We start from the raw sequence: 23,206 nt of genomic DNA, 5'->3' as shown, positions 1-23,206 counted from the left end.
TTGCTTCAGTAATCATCTTTCATGAAAGAATCCACATTAAAAAATAGAAATCAGAATAAAGCTTTTGATAACCATGTGGAATTGCACTCAAGAGTCCAATTCTCCACTGTCTAGAAGTGTAATGAGAGACAGCTGTACAAACTGGGTACTAAACATTATGGGCAAAATGCCTTAAACTGATAGCCCAGGGAAAAGTGGGGGTAAGATGGCTTTAATCTATCTTTGTGTCCTTCCAGTTCTGAGCTGCTATGTCCCACAGCATAAAACTCATGCAGAATGAGGAGTACTGCTCAAGTTATGACAGCTTGTCATCAACTGCCTATGGGCAGCAACACTGCCCGTGATCTTTGCTGGCAAACATACCATATCCCTGGTTTTGTGAAGGGGGCCTCTGAAAAACAGCCTGCAGATGATCTTCCTCAGAAATATCAGTCTCCTTTTATAGTTGTTAGCCAGATAGTTGTTTAGTATGTTGAAGTTTTTCAGAAAAAGAAATAAACAGCATATTGTGTAATATTATTTACTGTTAGTTAACACATCTGAACCAAATCATTCACAATATTTGATAATACATTTAATTACACAGTAGTCTTGGACAATCACAAAAACAAGAACAAACTACATAAGGCCTTAAAATTAGAAGCACAGTGTGTATTCTTGGAATATTACTATGTTTACAAATTAGGCTACATCTAATTTTAAGTTTGTCATTATCTTTCATAGTTTTATTCAAGCAAAACTCATTCAAGGGAAAGGCAACTTACAAAATTTATTTCACTATGAGTTAATACAAAAAAAGTGTCAACGTTCTCTTTCTTCACTGTTCAGGACCAGATTAGTAAAATTATCATACAGTAATAAAAAACAATAGGTTGCATACTAATAAACACCCAAAAGTAAACCTGAACTGACGACTGCAAGCTTTCATTTGTTCATTAGAAAGTCAGACAAACTTCCAGAATTCTTTCTATCCATATACTGCATCTCCGCAGAATTGACATTTAAAACTAGTTCTAAATACCTTACCGGTTTCAAACAAACCACTAAAATATTTAGTTACACCTCAGTAGTGAGCATATGAATGAAATTTATTATAACAGTGGTATTTTATGACTCCATTTTACAGAATAACCTCTTTAGCTAAGGAATAGATGAGTAGGCAGATTTAAACCTCATCTTCCAGATTAAAAAAAACAAATTAAGCACAAGACATAAGATATAATGCACTGTAGCAAAAAAAGCTTGTTTTGACCTGCTCCCTATAAAACAGGGCCTGGGCCAATTCCAGTGAGTGTCTATGTTTTCATTACATATTTGCTTAAATTTCATGGCTATTGGTATTTTTACATGTACAGCTGTTTCGAAGTCTGATTTTTAATGTACACCTGTGTAACAGAATAAGTCACAGTACATTTTGAGATGTTTAAAAAATATTTATAAATTTGTTTGATATGCTAAAGCATTTGGCAACACTTTTACAGCATCTGATTTTACATAATTAAAATTTCATACAGTACTCCTTGTGATATTTTGTACATCTAAAAAGAAAACTCACACATAGTATACGAACTACACAAGTTGAACTGCATGATCATGTTATTCCAGTTTATAATACTGGTATTAAAACCTTCATTAATTATGTTCACAAATCATTACCTGTACATTTATGAAGGCAACTGACATGATTTGAAAACAAAACCTTCAGGTTTTATGTTAGTATTTATCAAAGTGTGCAGTTCTGCAGTGAAATGAAAAAGCATGTAAATATATAAAGTACTTTACAAATTCACCAGTTCCTGTGATACAAACTGTTTTAATCGTTCAAGGTACTGTCCATAAAGCTCCACATCATTATGGCCTGCTCCTTCTACCCACAGTGGCTCTACAGGTCTCTGGCAACGCTCAAACAATGCTAAGCCATGCGAAAAGTCAATTACTTCATCTTCAGTCCCATGGATTATTAACACTGGTGATGTTATTTTAGAAATTTTGTCAATGCTGCAAGAAAAAAAAGATTCAAACAAACATGAACACAGAGCAGTCAAGTTTACACACTTAACCTTCCAGAATAAGAGACTCTTAGGCTATGTCTACACTTAAACAGGTACAGCAGCATGGCTGCAGCAGTAGTGCTTCAGTGTAGCCACTTGCTATAGCAACGGGAGGAGTTCTCCCATTGCTGTAGTTAATCCACCTTCCTGATAGGCAGTAGCTAGGTTGATAGAAGAATTATTCCATTATCCCTAGTGCTGTCTACATCAAGGGTTAGGTCAGCTTAACTATGTTGCTCAGGAGTGTGGATTTTTCACAACTCAACGACATAGCTGGGTCAACTTAACTTGTTAGTGTAGACCTGTCCTTAGGCTATGGGTTAATCTTTTTTCATGTATTCAAATGTTTCTGGATTCACCATGTCTTGATTCACTCTTTGTACACAAGAACGGCCATACTGGGTCAGACCAAAGGTCCATTTAGCCCAGTATCCTGTCTTCCAACAGTGGCCAATGCCAGGTGCCCCAGAGGAAATGAATAGAACAGGTAATTATCAAGTGATCCATTTCCTGTCACTCATTCCCACCTTCTGGCAAACAAATTATGTAATTAGAGGATATTAGAGTTTATTACATTACCTTAAAGGACAACTGCAAAGAATTTGCAAGATTACTTTCTTCCCTATTCTGAGAATGTTAGTAGCAACTTACTTTGGGAACGCATCAAAGCAGTAGGTCTTCTTCGTATCAGGAAAGGCTACTCGCATTCCCGAGGTCAAAGGAGAATGAAGAATTACAGCAGCACTCTCAAACCGAGCAGCGAGATCCACAGATGGTACTGTTCCTATACTTTGGCCATATATAATCACATTTTCAGGGCGGATTCCGTACCTATAACATTAACAGTGTTAAAAACTGGTATACACTAAAATAAACTGAATCGGTTTTGTTACATGAATTAGGTAGAAAAATAATCATATTTGTGGATCAAAATTTACCAAGTAGAATGAACAAAAGTGACTAGTAAGAGAACCACATATCGTAGTTGTAATATTACTTTCCTGTACTCAGTCTTCCACTTTTGTCTGACTTAGAATTTTGACAGTAAAGCTTTTCTACTACCAGTTTTGTATTTGGCAAACATTTTTGTCTTAAGTCTGGAAAGATACTGAAATATGGGGGGTTTGTTTTTTGTTTAAAGGTTACACGTATGCAATAGCACCATGGATAAAGTCAGAACTCTGGAATCATGTCCACTAGTTAGCCTGCTACAGAAAACACAAGTGTTTGTTGTATTCCAAGATGACAGAGTATTTTGAATCAAGGCAGCTTTCTACATCAGATTTAACAAAGTTAGGGAACATGCCTAATTTGGGACAAACTATCTTGGTTGTTTTTTTTTTTTTTTTTTTTTTTTTTTTTTTTTTACAAAACTTAAATATGTTTAACCATAAAGCCCAGTAACCACAAAAAAGGCTCATGCTGCTGTCACAGTCCATTCCCCACCCCCCCCACTATACTTAAGTTATGGATAGGGCCCTACTAAATTCACGGTCCATTTTGGTCAATTTCATGGTCCTAGGATTTTAAAAATAATAATAAATTTCATGATTTCAGCTATTTAAACCTAAAATTTCATGGTGTTGTAATTGCAGGGGTCCTGACCCAAAAAGGAGTGTGTTGTGTGTGTGTGGTTGGAGGAAGGGGATCTCAAGGCTAATATAGATGGGATTGCGGTATTGCTAGCTACCCTTACTTCTGTGCTACTGCTGGCATTGTCTTCAGAGCTGGGCAGTGAGAGAGTGGCAGCTGCTGGATGGCATCCCAGCTGTGAAAGCAGAGCCGCCACCAGCAGCAGCGCAGACGTTAAGAGTGGCATGGTATGGTATTGCCTCCCTTACTTCCGCACTGCTGCTGGTGGGGCACTTCCTTCAGGGCTGGGCAGCCGAAGAAGGCAGCACAGGAGTAAGGGTGGCAATACTGTGAAACCCCCCCCCGCAACAACCTTGCAACTCCCTTTTGGGTCAAGACCCCCAATTTTAGAAACACTGGTCTCTCCTGTGAAATCTGGTCTTTTGTTTGCTTTTACCCTCTATACTACACAGATTTCACAGGAGACCAGATTTCATGGGCCGTGACATGTTTTTCATGGCTGTGAATTTGGTAGGGCCCTAGTTATGGATAATGTAATCTTTTATTGGTTTAATCCAGTGATTCTTAAACTTTTATACTGGTGACCCCTTTCACATAGCAAGCCTCTGAGTGTGACCCCCCCCCATACAAATTAAAAACACTTTTTAATATATTTAACACCATTATAAATGCTGGAGGCAAAGCGGGGTTTGGGGTAGAGGCTGACAGCTCGCGACCCCTCCACATAATAACTTAACAACCCCCGAGGGGTCCCAACCCCCGTTTGAGAACCCCTAGTGTAAACTTTAAAGACATCTGATATTGACTTCAAAAATTTAGTAAGTTATCTATTTTTGTTAAATGGCTGTATAGTCCTTTCCCACCCCTTTTTATCAAATATCAAGGTAGGAGTACTTCATTAAACACTATTACACAAGGTTGTGGCAAATGGAATAAACACTGTACAAAAGAGCTGTTAATACTTGATATGCAGCAAACATGGGATGCTAAAGAAGATGGTCAGTTACAACATTACTCAGCCACTCTTAATTTTTAAAAAATTACGTACAAGTAAAATGAGGCATCACCTGAAGCATCACCTTGTTAAACCACAAACCCAACTCTGAAATAAAATCCTCCTATACAGAGGCAATGTCAAATTTCAGCTCATCAAAATTAGTACCATCAAATTTTAAACTCCAGAAAAAAGGCTTATGATTAGGACTTGAAAAAATTTACCAGATACCAACCAGCCAAAGAACATGTGAAAAATTATGCAGGTCCCCTCAGGTCAGATCAAGGAACAAAGCCTTGGAGAGGTGCCCAGGCCCCTCCCTGTTTGAAGAGAGGTTGATGCTACAATTGCAAAGTGGGTAGTGTTTCTGGATCCTGCTCAGTCCTCTCCATCTTTCATATTGGCTTTCCAGTCTCTCACACAGACCATTATCAACCTCTGTCACTCCTGCTGGAAAAGAGAAAGCATTCTCTCTGCTACCCAAGAGCTTCTTCACTCAGTTTAGAATACAACCCATTTTATGGAACAATATGTTCAACTCTGATCACCATCTCTCAAAAATATGTAGCAAAAATAGAAAGAGTTCGGAACCAGGTGATGAAACAGTGGAATGGAAAACATTTCAAATGGAGAGAGATGGCAAATATTGGAACTGTTCAGAGAACAAATAATGGAGAGACATGATATATAAATAATGAATGGTACAGAGAAAGTGGACTGGGTACTTCTATTTAGCTGTTCTCATAATGCAACAATAAGGAGGCATTCAATGAAACTGACAGGCAACAAATTCAAAACGGATGACAGGAAGCATTTTTTGCCAACCACGCTATTAGTCTGTTAATTCATCCTCATCAGATACCACTGAGGCCAAGAGCTTAGCAAGATTATATGAACAGTAAGAACATCCAGCTATGTTAAGATCACATTTTAGAAAAACCTTAACATTTGGAAGGCATATAAAACCTTCATGCTTTATTCAAGGAATAAGCTAACCATTAACTGACTTCCTATATGGGCTGGTTACTACATAAATTGTCCCATTTGAGGTTTCTTGCATCTCTCTCTTTGAGGCATTAGGTAACTGGCCAGAGACCAGATACTGAAACAGATTAACTACTGATCTAGATAAGGGAGAGCTTGGATGCTTGTTCAGGGGTTCCATCCTTCATACGGTCTCTGTCCAATATATATATTAAGCCCCCTCTCACTGAACCCTATTTAGCTGCTGTAAGGCAGAAGATCCTCCCTTTCTGTTCCTTCCATGCATCCCAGAGCCTCCTAGCCACTGTGGTAAAAGTCACAGCTACTCTATTCTGTGGCTGCTGTGAGCTGGTATCTCCATTTTAAGTTTTCTTCCCCCAGTAAATTGCTTTAGTGCCTGCCTCTGCTGCAGCTCAAATTTTCCCCAGGCAGAGTGAAACTGACCTAATTTTTGAGAGTTTCACTTCTGCATAACAAAACTGGCAAGATTAGTTAGTTTTCACTCTGCTGCAGCTTTGCAAAGCTGTCAGCAGCAGCAGGGGCCCTGGAGCTTAGGAAGAGAGCACAACATTTATTTATGCTAGTTGCTACTAGCATACTCAATCGAGTGACAACCAGCTACTCTTGTTATATAGGGATAAATGCGATAAATGATTCCTACAGCCACCTTCTAGGAGCAAGAAGATTCCCATTTGTCTGTGATGACAAAAATCGCAGTGAGATGCGCTCTGCTCATTCACAGATTTTTTAAGGCCAGAAGTGACCATTATGATCATCTACTCTGTCAAACTGCATAATACACTATACAATTTCATGGAGAAGTTCCTTTATCAAGCCATTATTTCTGGTCAATCTGGAGTTTTTTATAAGAAGACATCTATCTTGATTCAAAGTCTTGAAGTGATTAACAATCTACTTTTGGTAACTATAACAACCATTTTACAAATGGGGAACAAGGGAAAGAGATTCAATGACCTGTCCAAGGCTACACAGGCAGACTGTAACAGAGCCAGAACCCAGATTTCTGCTGCCCTAACCAAAAGGCATCCAGTGCAACAACCTTGCTCTACATCACTCACTCCCATAAGAGCATGGCCACTGAAAAGCAATTCATAAACTGGTGCTTGGAAGCCTTAAAGGGGAAAGAACCAAATGAGCACCAATTGCCATGATAAGTACTCCTCCCATCCTTTGCCAGAGGTACACAGCTCTTTACAGTCTGACTGCTAGGAAGTTCATTGAAGCAGCATCAGGGCTTGGCAGAGAGAGAACAGGTCAGACTGAAGAAAGGGTTTTAACTGAATCAGAATTAAGAACCGACAGGTTCAGTGGGAAGGAGTATAGAAAAGTAATGGAGAAAAAGGAAATTAGAAAATGGATTTGAAAATGTGAGTTGCCCTATCTAGTTTTCCTTTTGGAAAAGTGGATATGCAAATGTGCATAGGAAAAATCTAAATAAAGGTCGAACACAAAATAAACCCAAACAGCATAAATGGAAAACAAACAGAAGCTTTAAAGTAGTGAAATATTTTAGAGTATCACAGGAGAAAATAGAAAAACTGAGAAAAAATAGCCATAAGGTTTTTTCTTTTTTTTTTTTTAAAAAGGTTTTAATAAAACAGTATTTCACCATTTAATACAACTTGTGTAAAAAATGACCCTGTTTTTCACATGTTGAAATAGTGGTATCACACACGTTTAGACATTTCCCCCCCCCCCCCCCCACGTTGTGCAACATTGATACGTTGAGAAAGATGTCTGTCAGTATGTTTTAAAGTAGTCCTGTCTGCCTTAGAAAAATAAAACTCAGAGCTCCTCTTGAAGATACGAGAAGCCACTCCCTTTAGGAACTCTGCTTTAATTTTCGTAACTAATACAGAAGTATGGTGTACATTTGCACTGGTATTTGTAAAAAGTTTTTAATTTTACCAATTCAATACATACGAAACTTAGGCTAAGTATACATGACAAACTGTTGCCAGTATAGCTACGTTGGTCAGAAGTCTCTAGCCTCTAGTATGAATGCAGTAATACTGGCAAAAGTGCTCTTTTAGTTGTATAGCTTATTTTGTGGGGAAGGTGACCGGGGGCTGTGTTTGCTGGTATCAAACTGTGTCCACACAAGGAGCACTTTGCCGTTATAGTATACCAGCAAAGCGCTTCTAAAGGTAGACCTGGCCTTACTATCAGGTACTTGTGAACATATACCTAGCCAGATACTTTGGGGAGCTTATCCAGGAAGACAGGTATTTAAAGTAGAATATGAAGATACAGAGACAGATCTTCATTCAAGATTAACTTAGCACAGGAAAGAAAGGACAGTCGGGTAGTTGGTTTTGGCTCTCTGATTCTGCCTCAGTTGTCCCTGGTCCCAGTGTCAACTAGACCAACACAGGGACAACTTGAACATATGCCGACTGGCAACTTTCCTAAAAAGGACTGTCTACCAGCTGAGAAGAGCTGAAGCACTGGCCATGCCCCTGCATACATTTGGCCTATGGGGGAAGTAGAGGCAGAGAAGCCTGATAGACTGGCTTTACACCAGGTGAGAACACTCGTACCAGGGGAGTTCTCAGCTGAACAGATACAACTAGATTCACCCCTTTGTATCACTGAACCTATGAAGAGGGATAAGAAAGGGAAGGGAAGAATCTGGCCCATATTATACAAAATATGACTAGACAATTGTATGACGACTGGCTGGTATATGCAGTGATGGAATATATAGTTAACTTCCATTTTCAGAAAGTCTCCAAATCCATCCTGTATTTAAAAAAACTACTAGGAAACCTTCTAAATACTTCCAACATTGAGTGGCTTAACAATTTCCCAATAATCCAAGACAGAAAACGTTGCATTTAAACATAGAAGCTAGTAGTCAAAATATAAAACAAAGCTAGCAAAATGGGTACAGTGCAACCAGGTATCAATTTTAAAAGGACTACAGATTGTAAAAATGAAACAGATTTCATTTGACTCCTCAAAACTTCAGAAATTAGGATGTAAATCCACTGTTCATAGCTGGGCATGTCAAAAAGGGAGTATATAAAGTATTGCCCTACTACAGCAAAATATTGGCTAGAAATACACCAAAAGTTAAAATGTTAAGGTATTGGGAAGATGCTAGCCCATCTATGTTTTTGATTATTCTGAACTGCGATCTCACCCATTATTTAGGGAAATAGTAGCTATGATTATAGTCACATGTATAATTCTTGAACACTGGGAAAAAGAAGAAGACACCTGGACATAAGGAATGGCTGAAGGACAAATCCATTTATCAGCTATAAGACAAAATGGGGAAATACATCCTGGAATTACTTCCCAAACATCCACCATGCAGAAAATACACAATTATGTATTTTGGAGCACCAGTACAATTTATCCACATTAAAGACCCCCCCTGTCATTTCTGTGTATATACTTGAACATCTGAGCACCTACCCATCATTTTCTCATTTCCTTATTCCGCAATTATATAATTGTTTAGATGTAAGATAAGGCAATGTTCATTGCATCATTTGCCTGACTGAAATATCCTATACCAGTGGTTCTCAAACTTTCACACTGGTGATCCCTTTCACACAGCAAGCCTCCGAGTGTGACCCCCTCTTATAAATTAAAAAAAGACTTCTTTATATATTTAACACCATTATAAATGCTGGAGGCAAAGTAGGGTTTGGTTGGAGGCTGACAGCTTACAGACCCCCCTGTAATAACCTCGCAACCCCTGAGGGGTCCTGAACCCCAGTTTGAGAACTGAATGCTACACAAACTCTCAATAAAGAGCATATGGAATCCTCAAACAAATAACATGGGCTGTGTTTAATTTATTGCATTCAGAAATGTCTTAAATTATTTATTTTTGAAAAATGCAGGTCCTTCTATAAAAATTTAAGTGAAAGCTCAAATTATTGTACAGAATTAAATACATTTTTGGAGGGTAAATTCCTCATTTTCCCTTGCTTTCCCAATTTTTTTTTTTTTAACAATCCTTTCCTCCAGCCAAGGGATTTGGCCACAACTATAAACTGGGAAAAGTAGTTCAAGAATAGTACAAAGTAATTTTTCTCTACAATGACTGAACATACTGTCTACATAGCGTTCTCAGCTGCTACTGGCCTCAAAGTTTACAAACTGAAATAGAGAAGCTACTTATCAGTAAGGTTAGCTCAAGAGCATTGCTGCACATTCCCACATGTGAATAAGTGGGACATACAAACGTGGAATATAGAGAGTAGCGTCAGTCGGGGCCACATTTCCTTTCTATGTTCTTTTCTTGCTGTCCTTCAATGGCAATACTTAACACTAGACTCCAAAGATTTGAAGAGAGGGTGGGTACTAGGCATAAACACTAAGAACTACAGGTTTCAGAGTAGCAGCCATGTTAGTCTGTATTCGCAAAAAGAAAAGGAGTACTTGTGGCACTTTAGAGACTAACCAATTTATTTGAGCATAAGCTTTCATGAACTACAGCTCAATGCATCCGATGAAGTGAGCTGTAGCTCACGAAAGCTTATGCGCAAATAAATTGGTTAGTCTCTAAGGTGCCACAAGTACTCCTTTTCTATTTAAGAGAACTACAGTTACTGTAAGTAATTTGCTTCTTTAAGGTGGCCTCTGCTTGCTCTGTTCCCACTTGTGGATGTTTAGTAAACAGTACAATCTCCACTGGGGTCGGTGGAGAAGTTCTAGTTTAACAGAGTACAGAAATATCCTCCCAAATAGTGCATCAGTTTTGAGTGTCAGGTTGAGTGTATTAGTAAGAAATGACTAATACTGTTCTCCCAAACTGGGCCTCAGATTTAGAGACCAAGTTGAGGGAAACATTGCCACTTAAAGAGCATACAGAGTTTCAATTAGCAGCTCTGAAAAATACTAAGATAATGACAGAGCAAGAACACACTATAAGAACTGCCATGTGTCTAGTTCTGCATAAACAGATATCTCCAGGAGGCTGAATATCTGCAAGATCACAAGAGTAATACACAGTGTCAAACATTTGGACAACCTTTGGGCTGTGATTGGCAAAGCCCTGGTCTTCCCTCATCTAGTTCCCTATGCCTCTCAGGAAGAACATAAATTGTCTATTTAGGATCAAACTTTGGGCCCTCCAAACATCTAAAATACAGAGTTTGAGCTCCTTTAAATATCAATGAGGTAGGGGGACGAGGGGGACGAGGGGGAAAGAGATCTAAACAGGGTAACTGCCCCATTAAGATGGAAATCAGGGGTCAATTTAGACAAGAATTATGAATAAAGACACAATTACCTTATTCTTATGGAACACAACATTGGGAGAAATAGAATCATATCACAAAACTTTGGGCTGGTGTGATGGCTATGAAGATTACTGTCCTCAAAAGATAGATGGTACAGAGAACAGTTTGACTTAAGTTTGAACAGAGGCTGCGCTAGCTTTGTGAGAATAGGATTCAAGCCTATGGTGCAGGTGGCACAACAATACTTTCATCAACATGGTTACTGTAGTGAGTGAATACTGTCAACCCTTGCATGAGTGTGAAAAGCTGAGATAGCGGTGAAGTGCATCCTGATGGCTGTAGCTTTCTGATTCTTTTGGGGATGGCCTAGGAACAACATGGAAGAAGGCTTTGATTTTGAAGAGCAGGGACAGGTTCATTTGCACCTATTCATAGGAGATCTAGGATAGCTGCCTGCATTCCCTGATTCCTCCTGGGGCAGAAATTTAGGTTGTACAATTTTTTTTAAATGAGTTGAAAGACCATACTTGCAATACTGTCCAACCACGTTAGCATTTTTGCGAAGGCATGCAAGGGCACTTAGGGAGTCAGATGACTATTTTCTTTGGTTATTTACTTATTCCTGTGGGCCCGGTGCCCTAGATAGTTTTAATGCCTGAACGAAGGTGCTTAGGTGAAGCCTGCCTGGACTTCACTATATAGGCCTTTCACATGCAACAAAGAGGCCAGGTTTTCTGGTAAAAATGTTTTCCTGTTAGATGCTACAAGTCCTTGACCACCATTTATCTTCACTAGTGACACTAGGATAAATTTTGACTAGTGCACACCAAGGCATCTGACATTATAGAATGGAGACCTCGGGGGGGAGGGGGGGGGAAGAGGGAGAGAAGAGAAGCAGTATAAATGTGGTACATCTTGACCTTAGTAAGGCTTTTGATACTGTCTCTTATGACCATCCCAGAGAGTAGTTATCAGTGGGTCACAGTCATGCTGGAAGGGCATAATGAGTGGGGTCCCGCAGGGATCGGTTCTGGGTCTGGTTCGGTTCAATATTTTCATCAATGATTTAGATAATGGCACAGAGAATACACTTATAAAAAGTTTGCAGACGGGAGGGGTTGCAAGTGCTTTGGAGGATAGGATTAAAATTCAAAATAATCTGGACAAACTGGAGAAATGGTCTGAAGTAAATAGGATGAAATTCAGTAAGGACAATGCAAAGTACTCCACTTAAGAAGGAACGATTGCACAGATATGAAATGGGAAGACTGCCTAGGAAGGAGTACTGCGGAAAGGGATCTGGGGGTCATTATGAGAGTCAGTGTAACGCTGTTGAGGGGGGAAAAAAACAAAACAAAAACGCAAACATCATTCTGGGATGTATTAGCAGGAGTATTGTAAGCAAGACACAAGAAGTAATTCTTCCGCTCTACTCCGTGCTGATTAGGCCTCAACTGGAGTATTGTGTCCAGTTCTGGGGGCCACATTTCAGGAAAGATGTGGACAAACTGAAGAAAGTCCAGAGAAGAACAACAAAAACGATTAAAGGTCTTGAAAACATGACCTATGAGGGAAGATTGGAAAAATTGGGTTTGTTTAGTCTGGCAAAGAGAGGGGACATAACAGTTTTCAAGTACATAAAAGGTTGTTACAAGGAGAAGGGGAAAAAAAATGTTCTTCTTAAGCTCTGAGGATAGGAAAAGAAGCAATGGGCTTAAATTGCAAAAAGGGTGGTTTACGTTGGACATTAGGAAAAACTTCCTGTCAGAGTGGTTAAGCACTGGAATAAAGTGCCTAGGGAGGTTGTGGAATCTCCATCATTGCAAATTTTTAAGAGTAGGTTGGACAAACACCTGTCAGGCATGGTCTATAGAATACTTAGTCCTGCCTTGAGAGCAGGGGACTAAACTAGATGACCTCTCAAGGTCCCTTCCAGTTCTATGATTCTATGACAGTGATATCACATCATCAGATGATCTCCTCATACAGCAGGCTATATTGGATTTAGGACTAGCTTTGCTCTGGAAGAGCACTGCAAAATGCACCAAACCCAGGAGAAAAATCTGACCAGTGTCTAAAACAATCACATACTATTTCTCAAGCACAATGCACTTTTTACAGTTTAGATGCACAACTAGCAATTTATACTATTTTCTTCTTCTGTCTATGCAAGACAGTCCATATGTTTGTTTTTTAAAATACTCTAATGTATACAAGATATGATTTACAAGGTTTTAGAAAAGGTTTTGCATGCCCCAAGGTTTTGCATGGCCCTCCCCCACAACATCAAGGTACCACACAAGCCCCTTAAACTACTTGTTCCTTGTTGCTGAAGTTCCAGGTCTGATGTGGGAAATGGGAAAGGAGTCTGCTGCAGGTTACCAGCACACCAACAAAGAACATTGCAAGGAAAACAGAAGACAACTTTCTCAGATCAAATGTGATATCACTCCAGGAGCAGTGGGTTTGGTTGACATTTGCCAACATTGGTATCTGTTAATCCTCCAATGGAAGTGGGATACACATAGGTTAGTTAAGTGGACTGGTCCAAAAGTATCTGCCTTTGGGCACTAGAATTTCAAGCCATCTATAATCATTCATACCCCAATCCTGCAAGCTGATCCAATCTGCAAAACTGGAACCTAAAATAGATTTAACATATAGCAGTAATTTTTGTAAGCAATTCACTTGAAATGTGGCAAAGTCTGACCACCCAGATCTAATATGAATTTGATAATGCTAGAATACAGTATTTTAAGATGGGAATAGACTCCATGCTAGCATAGATTAAGTAAACTTTTGTAAAGCACAGCGAAAAACAATTTGCAATTAACTCCTTACCTTGTCCTAAGAGCCACCCAAGCAGCATCAACATCAGCATACAGGTTCTTCTCTGTCGGTTTCCCAGAACTTGCGCCATATCCAGAATAATCATATGAGAATATGTTGCAGTTAATCCGTGAACCCAGTCCTATGTAAAAACTGCTCATCTGACCTAGGTCAACGGCATTTCCATGTGAGAAGAGCAAAGTATATTTGGCATTAGGTGAGCAACGCACAAACATACAGGCAATCCTGTTACCTTTGCTGGTTCTAGTCATGAAACACTCAATGGCATCTTTTTCTCTAGAGGAGTATTGCCAGTCTGCTCGTTCTGAAAGATGCAGAGTCCAGCGACTACCACTTTCATCACACATCAGTGTGTAAGTAGGATCTGGAGGTAAAAACGCCAGTTTGGAAGCAATTTTCCCTGGGCATGGTGGACAACAGAACAGGCAACACAGTTCACTAAAGGAAAGATTATTCATCTTCTATTCTGAAATAGGAAAAGAGAAAATTCTAATTACAATTCCATAGAAGAACATGGAGTAAAATTAAACACGTCATTGTAATTACAGACTACAGGAGCATGTTGGAAGAATGTTTTACAACAAAGGTTACTCTTTATAATCTTAAATTTAAAACAGACTATCAACTTGTAACTAAGAAAATTTGTGTACAACAATTTTTAACATCTTAAAATATAACTTTAGATTATTAGAGGTGAAATTTGAAAACCAATAGAGGAAAATTAATGTCATTAATCATGAGAATTTATTTTTATTAAAAGAATAATTATATTCCTTAAGACAAGTACAAAAATTTTGACGTTAGAAATCAACTATTCACATGATGTATTCTGGCCCAGAAAGCATGGTACTGAGCCTTCCAAAAACTTCAAGTTAGAATGACAATCACTGAAAAGCCAACAACATTAAACACAACACGATTTCCAATGCGCTAAAGGAATAAGGATCTCGTTAGCCAAGAATCACTACTGTGTCATCAACCATTTCAAACTTATCGTGAGTAACGTGATTTTGGCCCCTACTGCAGGGAATCTCATGACATGAAATTTTTCAGCCTTCAGACTATTTTAAGGATGGAAAACCAGAGACAGGCTCCCCATACAGAGAGTACTGTAGCTTAGCAGAATTTACAACTAAACTGCAAGCCCAGAGTCCAATCCCAGTTCTTCTGCCAACTGCCAGTTGTGACGGGTTTGGTCACAGAGACCCCCTTGGGACTGTCACCTGATGTGCTGAAACTACCCCTGAGCCCATCTTCCTTGCCAGCTTGGGACTCCAGAACGCTGTCTTGTTGAGCCAGACACGCAAGCCGGCTGCAACGCAGACCCAGGGTCTGAACCACGCCCCCAAAGCTACAGACTTTAACCAAAAACTGCTCAGCAAGTCACCTATCTTCAGCACACAGACACCCAGTTCCAAATGGGATCCAAACCCCAAATAAGTCTGTTTTACTCTGTATAAAGCTTATTGTCCACCCTCTATAACACTAATAGAGAGACATGCACAGCTGTTTGCTCCCCCAGGTAACAGTCCCTTACTCTGGGTTAATAAAAAAAAAGTGATTTTATTAAGTATAAAATGTAGGATTTAAGTGGATTTAAGTAATAACAGACAGAACAAAGTAAGTTACCAAGCAAAATAAAACACAAACACACATGCCTAATACATTAAGAAACTGAATACAGGTAAATCTCTTCCTCAGATGTTCCAATAAGCTTCTTTCACAGACTAGACTCCTTCCTACTCTGAGCCCAATCCTTTCCCCTGGTATGGTCTTTGTCAGCTCCATCTTAGGTGGTAACTAGGGGATTCCTCATGTCTGGCCACCCCTCTGTTCTGTTCCACCCCCTTTTATATCTTTGGCACAAGGCAGGAATCCTTTGTCTGAGTTCCCACCCTTCCTTCTAAACGGAGAAGTCCCAGGTTTAAGATGGATTCCAGTATCATGTGACATGTTCACATGTCCGGTGAGACTTCATTACCCACTCGCTGACACACAGGTATACAAGAAGGCTTACAAGTAAACAGTCATTTACCACCAATTGTTCTAGTTAATGGGAGCCATCAAGATTCCAAGCCACCATTAATGGCCCACACATTGCATAGTTAGAATAGAACTTCAGAGTAACACTTCATATTTCTTGCTTCAGATACAAGAATGATACATTCATACAAATAGGATGAACACACTCAGTAGATTATAAATTTTGTAATGATACCTTACAAAAGACCTTTTGCATAAAGCATATTCCAGTTACATTAAATTTACACTCAAAAGCATATTTCCATAAACATATGGAGTGCAATGTCACTTTACAAACTTTATTAGCAGCAAAGGCTTTGTACCTTGTGGGGCGATAACGGTCAGTCACCAATTTTACAAATAAAATGACAGTTTGCATGTGTCACTTCAGGCAGAGCTAGGAACAGAACCCACCTACTCTGCCACAAAGACTTTCAACAGGAACATGACAAATCAGATGCTTGTGTAACCCCCCCCACTAACTCGGGCAACATATAGTGGGTTCGCAAAAAGAAAAGGAGTACTTGTGGCACCTTAGAGACTAACCAATTTATTTGAGCATAAGCTTTCATGAGCTACAGCTCACTTCATAGTGGGTTATGACTCTGATGGTACTTCCATGCTAAGAGATTTGGTTCTTTAGCTCAAGCAATAGACACCTTTAGAAACAAGCCAAACTCAGAGGTCCTGGGTTCAAAGCCCTCAAATGACCCAAATAAGAGCATTGTTACAGTTTTCTATGCTATTTGTAACTAGACTACCATCTAATGACGGACCCTGGAATAGAAAACAAGAATCCTGATGCTAACCGTTCCCATTGCTATCTCACAAATACTTGTGTAACCCACTGGCTGTGTCCAAATTTACTTCTAAATATAATGCTTTGCAGTATAAAATTATTTCAACAGTTACTCCAGGATACTTACACTATCCATTATACATGTAAATATTTTTCACTCCCACATGGGTTGTCAGTGGGATATCACATCCCTCACCTTGCTTTTGTAAGGCTTTACATGCGACCATTGTAAGTGTGGTTGAATCCAGTACAATAACCAGGTACCCACATCTTGGACATGAGTATTCCCCATTCCAGGTCAAATATTTAGCAATGTATGTTACCACAATGTGTTGAAAGAGGTACCCTTCTCTTCAGGTGATCGATACAGATGCCTTCAGAGCTGGTTGGGAGCACCACTATCACTGTCCAATAGTTTTTGCAGTATGTACTCCTGGGGGAATTCGGCTCCAAAATACTAAAAATTCTACACACAATATTTAAAATTCTGCATATTTTATTTGTCACAACACAATATAATCATGCCAGTTTCAATTATGTTGGTATTTTTTATTTCAAAATACCCGTCAGAAAGTATGTCTGTATCAATACAGGCAACAAAAAACATTCGAGAATTGTTTTATGACAAACAGATTCCTTACTAGGCATATTAATACAGAACTTTGAGTAATAATTCATTTAAACTACAATACAGAAACACATTTCCCACACCCCTCACAAGCAGTGCAAACACTTGGGGGAGTCAGGGGTAACATAGGAGCGGAGGGAGAGGGAAGTAATTGCTGGGAAGGATCCTGGGAGGGAATCTGGAAGGTTGTTGGGTGTGGAAAGTATGGAACAGGTGTTTTGGGGGGATGGGAGAGAGGGATTGTTAGCGAGTTGGGGAGCCTCCCTCAGGCTCTCCCATTCAGTCAGGCACATCTACTGCTGTACCCATGTGTTCCTGCATTCCCTTTCCTGATTCAGTCAGGCATAGCTGCACATGTCCCCATGTGACCCTGCACCCCAACTCAGCAACCCCCTGCCCACATCCCTGAACCCCCACTCTTCCTCATCCCCATGCGGCCCTGCACCCTTCTCCCCATCTCCATGTGGTTCTGCACCCCTACTCCCATTCAGCCCCTGGCTCAATGTTACCCCACTAGCTCCTCTGCCTCTCCCCCTCCCACTAGCCCTTCTGAATCCCAGTTTGTGTGACCCCAGCAGTCCTGTGTGACCCCCCCCCCCCGCACATCCATCCATCCCTCCCATATCCCATGCCTCCTCATCTGTCCCTGCGGGCAGGGTGCTGTGAGGAAGACAGCCTCTGCCCCCTCCCTCTCTGCAGCTGGCTGCTCCAGCTCATGAGCCAGCTACCCTCTCTTCTGGAACCTCAGTAGTGCCTGGTGGACAAAAGGTGTAATTGCAATGTGACCCCTCTCAGCTTCCCTTCATCTCCCAGTCAGAATCAATTACTCTGCCATGGGATGTAAAAAAAGGGGACATTGATTCTGTGCTTGCGCAGTGGTGTAGAATTCCCCCAGAAGTATGGATACCTAGCACAGGAGAAACATTGTACTTGTCACTGGCAAGTTAAGATATAGAGCTCAAGGAAGTTCAACAAGGTACAAGTATGTTTGCAGTGTCAGCATTTCCAAGATACGTGCTCAAAGTTCAGAACAATAAGAAACTAAATATATTTAAAAATATGAGAAAAATCTAAGGTTTAGGTTTATCTTACTACAAAGTAGAAATTTCTGAGGTATAGTTTAAAACTTCACTGCATAAGCTTGCACTATTGCACCAGTATAGGCTCAGAATCATAGAACTAACTTGCCCACCCCCCTCTTTACTGGACAGTTTTTAAAGCATAAATAGCCTGCTTGTTAAAACTAATCTCTTCTAAGCTTCAGATGAATTATAAACTGTTATACCAAAGCAGAACATTCAAATTGCCTTGCCAGCTAAAATCTAATCCAATCTTCAGCAATTAACCTTTTCAGTAGAGCTGGAGAAAGGGGAAAAAGAGATAGATCAGTCTAATGAGTGACAACATCCCAAGTGTTTATCTTGGGCTCTTAGAACACTTCAAGTGTAATTGCTTTACATAGTCAATTTCTTTCCTCCCAGACCCATAAAAAGTAGCACACCCACTATCTCCTTCCCTAAAAGCTTAACTAAGGGTATGTCTACACTACAAAGTTGTCTTGTCTTTCATGGGTACTTAAAGCCCCACCCCCCCGAAAGACAGGTTTGCCAACACAAGTGGCAGTGTGAACATGTCAGCAAGAGTGCTCTCCTGCCAACAAAGCTAACGCTGCTCTGCTCGCGAGGCTGGAAATATTTTGTCATCAAAAGTGCCGACAAAGAGCGTTTACACACGCTGACTGTTAGCAACAAGGCTGAGTCGACACAGCCTTGTTGCTAAAAGCTGTGTGGTGAGGCAAGCCCAAAGTCTACATCTCCCAAATACTGTAAACACCCGTGTTGTGCATAACCTTATTCATGTGAGTAGTCCCACTGGCTACTTCAGAAGGACTACTGATATGAATAAAGTTAAGCATCTGAATATCTGTTTGCAATGTTCTTGGTGGGGGAGCTAAGACAATACTAAAAATATGCAATAGTTACACTGTGCAACATATATAAACTGCTTTCATTCCCCTCCCCCATTCTTATTTTAGCAGCATAGATTTAGACTATTCCACAACTTCCTTCACCGTTTCCTAAAATTTTGAAAGCAGACAAATGAGGACTAAAAACTACAACAGAATTTACACAACAATCCAATAGTTAAAATCCCTTTCCAGTTACATAATGAATTACTGTGGAACAAATATATATGAACAAACATCCTTAAACTAATTTGACTGGAAAGGGGATAAGATATTTGAAAATGTAATGAGAAATAACTATAGGAAATTAGTGCCCAATTAAAAAGATAGAGGACATTATACCAACAGAGCTATAAAGAATGAACGAACACAATGGATGCAGAGAAGAACATGGAGGAAGCCTGAAAACTAAAGTTAAAAATAAATACACACACAATGTAGTTATTCTGTTATTTTCCAGTACTTCTTGAAGATATGTACTACCCTATACTAAAAACTGATCACTATAAAGGATTAGACTAATTTTTTTTTGCCTTTAAATGAAAATATTCCTGGAAAACTATTTAGAATCATCATAGCTAAAGAAGCACTCGAGGAAGACAAGGCCATTGTGAAGCTAAATGAATTATTTGTATCAATCTTCATTGCAGAGGATGTGGGGAGAGTCTCACCCTTGGGCCATTCTCATTAGGTGAAGAATCTGAGGAACTGTTCCAGATTGAAGTGTCAGTAGAGGTTTTGGAACAAATGATAAAATTAACCACTAAGAAGTCACTAGATGGTAGTCACCCAAGTGTTCTGAAGGAAGTCATATATGAAATGGCAGAACTATTAACTCTGGTATAAAACCTATCACTAAAATCTCGTACCAGATGACTGGAGGATAGCGACTATAACTCTGATTTTTAAAAAAGGCTCCAGAAGCAAGTCAGGCAATTACACATCACTGAGCATAACTTCAGTACCAGGCAAATTGGTTGAAAGTGTAATAAAGAACAGAATGATCAGACATAGCTATGAACATGGTATGTTGGGGAAGAGTCAACATAACTTTTGCAAACAGAAACCATGCCTCACCAATTAGAGGTATTTGAGGGAGCCAAAACCAGATGAACAATGAACCTTGGTATTAGGAAAGGGATAGATAAGACCGAATAGATCATAATATCACTATACAAATCCATGGTACGCCCATACCTTGAATACTGCATATGGCTCTGGTCGCCCCATCTCGAAAAAGATATATTAGAACTGGAAAAGGTACAAGAAGGGCAACAAGAGAGACTAGGATATGAAATAGCTTCCATATGAGGAGAGATTTAAAATACTTCAATTTAGAGAAAAAAAATTACTAAGGTGGGGATATGTTAGAGGTCTATAAAATCATAAATAGCATGGAGAAAGTGTATAAGGAAGTGTTATGTATGCCTTCACATAACACAAGAACTGCTGTCACCCAATGAAATTAATAGGCAGAAGTTTTAAAACACACACAAATAACACACTCTTCACACAACACACAGTCAACCTGTAGAACTTGTTGCTAGGGAAGGCTGTAAAGACTAAAACTAACTGGGCTTGAAACCAAAATAGATAAATTCATGAGGGACAGGTCCACCAACAGCTATGAGCCAAGATGGTCAGAGACAACCACACACTCTGGGTGTCCCTAAAACTGTGACTGTCAGAAACTAGGATTGATCACTCGATAACTACCCTGTTCATTTCTCTCTGAAGCATCTGGCATTGGCCCCTGTCAGAATATAGTGGGGAGATGGACCTTTGGTTTGACCCAGTATGGCCATTATGTTCTTGTGGCTGTATGGTTTTACTATACTCAGTATTATTAAAAAGTATGAGAAAAAGCCTATCTTGCATTGACTGTCCAATAAAGAATTCCCTAACTGGTAGCAGCCACTCTTGCTGGATATTTCATATGTTTTAAACAGCTCTAGGGGTCTATTTTGAGGGGGGGGAGGGGGAGAGAGTCAGAACAATAGATAGCAAAAACAAACAGAAAAACAATCCCCAGAAGATCCCAGATATACACAAATGTGGGATTAAATCAGATTACATAATGTTTGTGTTCTGTATGCAAGACACTACTCTATAGTATTCTTCTACTTAAAACAATCTGCACATTGACAGCCACTGAAACACTGCATTGTTGGCGATTCAGTGCCTCAAACTGATACCTCATCACACCATTTAAGGCACAAATACTAAAGAAAAATATAACTATTTAAAACGGATTTGTGTTTTTGCATTTATATTTTGGTTTTAGTATAGTTAATTGTTTAAATATCATTCTGAAAGTAACTGAAATCTGTCTGCAAGATGGGTTATTTTGCCACCATTCTGTTCATACTTTTTCTTCCACAGAAAATTAACAAATCTAAAAAACGGACAAATCAGGACAACCGAAGAGTGATCTTCACATTTTCCAAACAAATAAGTCTGCTGCAGTTTCCACGGTATGCATCTGATGAAGTGAGCTGTAGCTCACGAAAGCTCATGCTCAAATAAATTGGTTAGTCTCTAAGGTGCCACAAGGACTCCTTTTCTTTTTGCGAATACAGACTAACACGGCTGTTACTCTGAAACCATCCATTTTTTAGTTACTCCATAAAAACAAGAAACTTAGTTTTATTTATATATAAATAAAACTATCTGAACCTACTAAAAGAAAAATCAGATATGCATTTTAGGGTCATTCTCCCAATTCATGGACTTTAAAAATAAAGTATTTGATTTCTCTCCATCCATAGTAGCACATTTCATAGCTCAATTTACTTAGAAATGAGGTACTAAAACACTACAGCACTCCCACCCCACAACACACACAGTTTAGAAATACCTCGCCTCATGTTAGCTACATTTCATTCCCCCACCCACCCACCAAGCAGATGAGATAAGCAGCAGCTGTGTTTCAAATATTGATTTAGAATCTTTCCGCATAACCGTAGGACCTGCTGCTCGCACCAGAGGGTGGAGGCAGTCGGCTCCCCAGTTCCGGCGGCCAAGGAGAAGAAAGAGGGAGGCTGTGCCCCTTTAGATTGGCCCCATCCGCCCACGGGGCCGCAGAGAGGCGACAACAGCCCGTGGCCGGGAGTGTGGGAGAGCACCTAGGGATCGCACATAGCTGCGAAGCCTCCCTCCCATTCACCCTGGCGCCGGTGCCTCTGCAGCAACCTGCAGGGCCCCATTCCCCGGGCCCCCGAGACCTCCACACCTCCCCCCGGCCGCAGCGAGACGAAGCCAACTCGCTTCACGCTACCGCCCGGCACGGGTCGCTAGAGACGCGCCACCAGCCCACCCCTCCGCTGTGCCCCGGCGGTGACCCCGCGGTCCCCCCGCACAGACCGACCAGAGACCAAACTCCCCTCGGGACACGGGCCGCCCGGCCCCGCGCACGGAGCTCCCGCCGCCGCCGAGGCGCGGCGCTCCGCCCGGGACCCGCTCGGAACTGGAACCTGGGCCCCGCGCTGCAGGAGCGATCAGTGAGTCCGGGGTCGGAGCACGCACCTGTCTCCGTCTCACGCTGGTTCTGTAGCGTGGCCGCGTCCGGTTCCTTCTGGGGGCTGCGGCCCCGTCAGGCGCCCCCTAACCGCCGCCGTTCGAACGCCGGGGACGTGCTGAGTAACGGCTCCGCTTGGCTCGGTCAGCGCGGCGGCCTGCAGCAGCGCGCGGAGCCCGAGTCGCTCGCACCCCCGGCGGGACACTACGAGGACGAGGGCCGGACTTCTCAGCGGCCCTCACCAGACTCCGTCCCCGCCTCCCTGACTGGACTGAATTAATTTGGGCTTGGGCAGAGCAGGGCAGAGGGCGGTTCAGCGGCTAAGGGGCGGTAGGCTGAGGACAGGCCCTCATTGACCGGCAACCGGCCACAACGCACCAATGAGCTTGCAGCCCGGTTAGGGCCAATGAGGAAGCACAAGAAATCCACAGGGGAGCAAATCCCAGCATACAGAGCAACCGATTGACAACTAGTCCCAGCCAATGGGAGAGCTCGATTGCCTGTGGCGCCGCAGCCAATCCGGTTACGAGGCCGGCAGTAGAGGGTGGGGCGAGAGGTTCCGGGTCAGGGGGCGGGCCAG

General features: G+C 40.9%; 1 protein-coding gene across 2 annotated transcripts; it reads right to left on the bottom strand.

Moving 5' to 3' along the window:
* Positions 1–504: 504 nt before the first annotated feature.
* On the bottom strand, positions 505–22,885 carry ABHD17B (abhydrolase domain containing 17B, depalmitoylase). Of its 2 annotated transcripts, none has more exons than XM_077817585.1 (4): positions 22,635–22,885; positions 13,686–14,160; positions 2,703–2,882; positions 505–1,998 (listed from the first exon to the last, which is right to left on the bottom strand). In XM_077817585.1, exons 2-4 carry the CDS (start codon positions 14,150–14,152, stop codon positions 1,779–1,781), a joined length of 867 nt encoding a protein of 288 aa, XP_077673711.1. In that variant the 5' UTR covers positions 14,153–14,160; positions 22,635–22,885; the 3' UTR covers positions 505–1,778. The 2 variants fall into 2 exon arrangements, with proteins under 2 accessions (XP_077673711.1, XP_077673712.1); XM_077817586.1 differs by having other exon boundaries at positions 13,686–14,155.
* Between the last annotated feature and the right edge of the window lie 321 nt (positions 22,886–23,206).

The sequence above is a fragment of the Eretmochelys imbricata genome, chromosome 5, assembly GCF_965152235.1.
Source record: "Eretmochelys imbricata isolate rEreImb1 chromosome 5, rEreImb1.hap1, whole genome shotgun sequence".
In the NCBI taxonomy this organism is placed as follows: Eukaryota; Metazoa; Chordata; order Testudines; family Cheloniidae; genus Eretmochelys; species Eretmochelys imbricata.
The sequence above is the reverse complement of the archived record's forward strand: the minus strand, read 5'-3'. Positions and strand labels throughout refer to the sequence as shown.